Here is a 4,857-nt window from a genome sequence, read left to right as displayed (position 1 = left end):
AACACAATTCTTTCTCTTAGGAGTCATTCAAATTTTTAAAAAGGAGATTCTCCTAAAGGCAGTCGCACCTTAATAGAAAACTAAATTCAGTGACTTGGTGAGATGCCGGGAACTTAAATTTTCCTAGCTTTGTAACAGATCTTCCCTGCTGGTGAGATGTGGAGAAGAATCAGCCCTCCAAGAAAAAAAAGGGTGAAGGAAGGAGCCAGCTTAGTTCTTTGAAAGTTCTTTGAAAGAAATAGCAGCCAAAGGGAACCAGGGTTTATCTGCATGTCCAGAGAACTTAACACACACAATCAGCATGAAGTTCTGCTTGAACAAGTCCTGTGAGAGGCACTGCTTACCTAGTTTAAGTACCCACCAAAGGAGCAACCTTCAGCGAGTGCATGGTCCAAGTCATATTGTCAGCCCTGCACAGGCTGACTCAGAGTGAAGTTTGCCTGGATTGCTACGGGATTTGTTGGGAGGATATGCGTCTCATTCAGTAACCACTTACTGGGAATTCCCAACACTTTTCCCGGCAATGGGAAGAGAATACAAACAGAACAGAATTTTCAAAAGATAGTTTGAAGAGCTTCCAGGGGTGACTTTCAGTGGGCCGAGCTGGGCGACGGAGGCTCCAAGCTGGCACCATTACCCAGTTCGTGCGCAACCTCACGGAGAAGGCCCCGGCGCTCATCAGCGCTGCTGAGACTTACTCGAAACCTCGATTTGCCACATGTCTCCAGTATGCCAAGGTTGAGCTGGTTCCTCCAACCCCCGCTGAGATCCCAACAGCTATTCAAAGCTCGAAAAAAATAATCAACAGTGCTAAGACAGGGAGCTTCAGGCATCTCACGGTGAAGGAAGCTTTGCTGAATGGATTGGTGGCCACAGAGGTGTGGATGTGGTTCTATGTCGGCGAGATCATTGGGAAGCATGACCTCATTGGCTATGATGTCTGAAGACCAATGAACAGCTGGTTCACTTGAGTGTTCTTAGATCATGTGTGGCCAGACTGATATTTGAATAAAACGACATGTCAAAAAAAAAAAAAAGATAGTTTGAAGAGCCAAGGAGATGGCTCAAAGGCCTGGGGTGCATGGTTTGTACCGGAGCACCCCGGGTTCGGTCCCTGACAATGTGTGTAAACCCAGAACATCAGTGAGCCTGGTCGTTAAAAAGCAAAGAAGCAGGAAGACAGTTATAAAGTGAACAAAACCCTTCTGATGCTTCATCCCGGTGTCATATTTGGTGGTGACGGGTGTTAAGGAGAGGAAAGGCTGGAGTATCAGAGGCGACAATGTTCAAGATCGAGGCCAGGAGAGGCCCCAGAGGGAAGATGACCGCTGGCTGGAAGCAGAGCTGAAGGGGGAAAGGTGCCAACTAGCAAGACAGGCAGATACCTGGAGGACAGGCTCCCCCGAGTGGGCAGTGCCGACAGGTCTGCCTGGCACGCAGTCAGGCCCACCAGTCTGGGTCCAGTGACGAGGAAAAGTGGGTTGGGATAAGTGGGAGGAGCTTTATGGGGGGACGTGGGAGGAGACGGTTTCCTTTCCCTCTCGGCAAGAGAGACATCCAGTAGGATGCAAAGCAGGGGACCTTACCTCGAGGTCACGCAGTTCCACACTGCCAGATGCCGCCAGGGACATTGGACATTGGCTCGGGACGCATGCCCTTGGGCTGTGTCCCTCCCACTCAGCATGGATTTGACTTTGATGTCTTTGGTCCCAAGCTATGGCCCTACTACATTCAGTTGAAATCACAGGTATCAAAAATCACATATATATATACACACATATGTGTACATATACATATTTATACAGTAGGAGACTAATATACATGACTAAGGTAAGCAGGGGCTAGGAGGACTGGTCATTGGTTGGAATAATCAACCACAAGTATATGTGAGGTGGCGGTAGGTATGACAGAGAAGAGACCAGTATGACAATAATAGCTAGGAATGACCAGGCAGAACAAGAACTGAGTGTTAAAAGTAGGTAAAGGAATATTCCTTATAATCTTTCAGTATCTGTATTGCAAACCACAATGCCCAAAAGGAAAGAGAGCGAGCAAGAGAGAGGGAGAGAGAGGGAGAATGTGTGTGTGTGTGAGAGAGAGAGAGAAAGAGAGAGAGAGAGAGGAAAAGTACCTGCCATAGTGGCAGGCTGGGGGTGGGGATGGAGGTGGGGGTGACGGGAGGGACACTGGGACAATGGTTCTGGGGTGGGTATTGAAACACTATATGACTGAAACCTAATCATGAACAGCTTTGTGAGGTCTGTCCCACAGTGATTCAATTTAAAAAAAAATAAAATAAAATAAAATGGCCACGGGTACAATCATCCAATCGGCACTAACCAGATTCCACCAGCAAGGATAAATCTCAAGCAAAAGTTATAAAAACAGATTCCCTAGCCAATGAAGTGAGGCAAATCTGGAGGAGAGATATTATTTTCAACTGTTGAAAAGTCCGCCTTCTCTATTTCACAAGGAAGAGAACGGAATTCAGAGAAAAATCCCATGACTTACTGTCTGCGTATTACAATAGAGCCCTAAGCTGCTTCTACTTTCTTGTCCTGATTGCAGTTCATTTTCATTGGCTCACATAAACACTCAAGTGAAATTTAGTAGTGTGCACGGAGCCAGGCTAAAAGTAGACTGGAAAGAATCTGCTTATATATACAACTGTAATAATTGGAGAGACTAATGAACGATGCACTAAGCTTCTCGCTTCTTCCTGCATTCCACCAGGACCCTTTTCTGCAGCAACCTGGAAGCATTCGCCCTTTTCTAATGGGGAAAGATCTCTGAGACTAACACCCAAAGCCTCTGTGTATTGAGCACTAGGGGCCAAGCACCGAAGGGATGTGGCATACACTGGCCTCTGGTAAATCACCAGTATGCCGGGGAAAGGTAGTACAATTGTCCCTATTTGACAGGGAGGGAAATGCAAGCTAAGTCGACCAATTTCTTCAAAGCTTATAAGTATCCACGCCAGGATTAAGCTGTTGGGTTATAGGATACTTGAGTTTGAGATGTTTTCATTCCGTGCTTGAATGCTTCAAGTGCTAATTCTGAAACAGAACTAGCAGTACCAGCCTGACAGCAGCCCCGGGAAGTCAGGGGACAGACATTTATCTCTTGGTAGTGGAGCCCTCATTGCTTCTGCTGAAGCTCAGAATGACGGAGCTAAACACCACTTCATCTCTCCCAGGAGTGAGAAGGAGCTACCGAACCCATGGATCATAAGATGCTAATTAATCCTGCCAGGAGGAACTGGGCCAGGAGCACCAAGTTGGCCAGAAAGTCACAAGAGACAAGCTTGATTGGTGGCTTCCCTCTTCCTTTCTCTCTGACCCAAAGGTGGACACAAAGTTGAAAAGAACTTACGGCTGACATCCTGAATGTTTAAAGGACAATAACAAGGAACAAGATAACCCCTGGAGATCTGGACAGTGAAACTCAACAACCCGTGCCTTAGCAGACCCTCTGCTCTGAAAGCAAAATGAGTCCTGAGCTAATTGCCTCCTGATCAGTGCTTCCCCGTCACTTCCACTCTTCTACCAAAAACACCTGTCACCAGCCAGAGTGATACACAAATCGCACAAATTCCAGACCCAGGGCTCTGCATGCTGAGGCCAACTATTTCCTTGCTCTGTATAAATGCAGTGTTTTTTTTTCTCTATCATGTGTTGATTTTCTTTCCTATCTGTTTGTTTCTTCTACTGAGCTTGATGTTCTTCCTATAAGAAAATGTGGTGCAGAGACCCTCTACTCCTAAAGACTATCTGAGAGGTCTTCTAACCCATTTTGGCACCCAGAGCGGCTTCTTACAGAAATGCATCTAGACTGTGAACTGAACTAAAATAGCCGAAATCCAAAACCGCGCGGCCACTGTTGCGGCCGTGTGAGCTCATAGAATCTTCATTCTCGGCAATGAAAAGAAATTATTAAATGATGCCTTTTCGGCAAGCCTGATTGTTGGGGGAGAATTCCAAACAATAATAGTGAGTTCTCTATTGAAATATTTAATGAATTCAAAGTATAGAGAGAATAAAATGAAGATCATTAGCTACTTAGGTGGGGGCTGGGTGGGAGGGGGGTATATTGGGGTTCTTGGTGGTGGAACATGTGTACTGGTGAAGGGATGAGGGTTCAATCATTATATTACTGAGACTTAAACCTGAAAGCTTTGTATTTTTTTTCATGGTGATTCAATATAATAAAATAAAATTTAAAAAAAGAAAACGGTGTGCATATACTGTATGTACTATAAATACTTATTCAATAAAATGAAATAAAGGGTAGCTTGAGCACAAGGGGAATTTATACTATTTTGCTGCCACTTTAATGCTTTAAGTCCCTTTAATACTTGCTTTCCGGTTGAGGATTTCCTTTTTTCAATAATAAAAACACTTAAGAATTATATCAAACATTCATATTGTCGAGTGGCAGATTAACAAAAACTGTTCTGGTTTCCAGTCTCCTCACTTGGTTCTCTGGTATCACTTCACTTGTATCACTTGTCATCCCATTGCTCATCAATTTGCTTGACGGGCGCCAGCAATGTCTCCATCCATCCCTGTCACGAGCTAGTGTAGCCCAGTGGTGTCTGCTTGCTCCAGGAACAGGAAGAGCATCAAACCGTTTATTCAGGGTCTTGACGAAGAAGTCCGACCATCTTGTAGGCGTTCTTTTGACGTCCCGTGGAATCCAGTAACTAACTAGATCAAAGATTATGCTTTGATTTAGTTTCATATGCACTTAACTCAGAGATACTTCACGGGACTGGAAACTAGTACAGTGGGTAAGGCACTTGCCTTGCATGCGGCCAACCTAGAGTCAATCCTCAGGACCCCATATGGGTCCCCTAAG

At 45.2% G+C, this 4,857-nt stretch overlaps 1 protein-coding gene across 1 annotated transcript; it reads left to right on the top strand.

Moving 5' to 3' along the window:
* The first annotated feature begins 301 nt into the window (after nucleotides 1-301).
* LOC129399105 (ATP synthase subunit g, mitochondrial-like) lies at nucleotides 302-1,021 on the top strand. Its single transcript, XM_055117985.1, has 2 exons — nucleotides 302-326; nucleotides 595-1,021. Exons 1-2 carry the CDS (start codon nucleotides 302-304, stop codon nucleotides 942-944), a joined length of 375 nt encoding a protein of 124 aa, XP_054973960.1. The 3' UTR covers nucleotides 945-1,021.
* Nucleotides 1,022-4,857: the final 3,836 nt, after the last annotated feature.

The sequence above is a fragment of the Sorex araneus genome, chromosome 10, assembly GCF_027595985.1.
Source record: "Sorex araneus isolate mSorAra2 chromosome 10, mSorAra2.pri, whole genome shotgun sequence".
In the NCBI taxonomy this organism is placed as follows: domain Eukaryota; kingdom Metazoa; phylum Chordata; class Mammalia; order Eulipotyphla; family Soricidae; genus Sorex; species Sorex araneus.
This window is presented reverse-complemented; position numbering and strand designations above follow the sequence as displayed.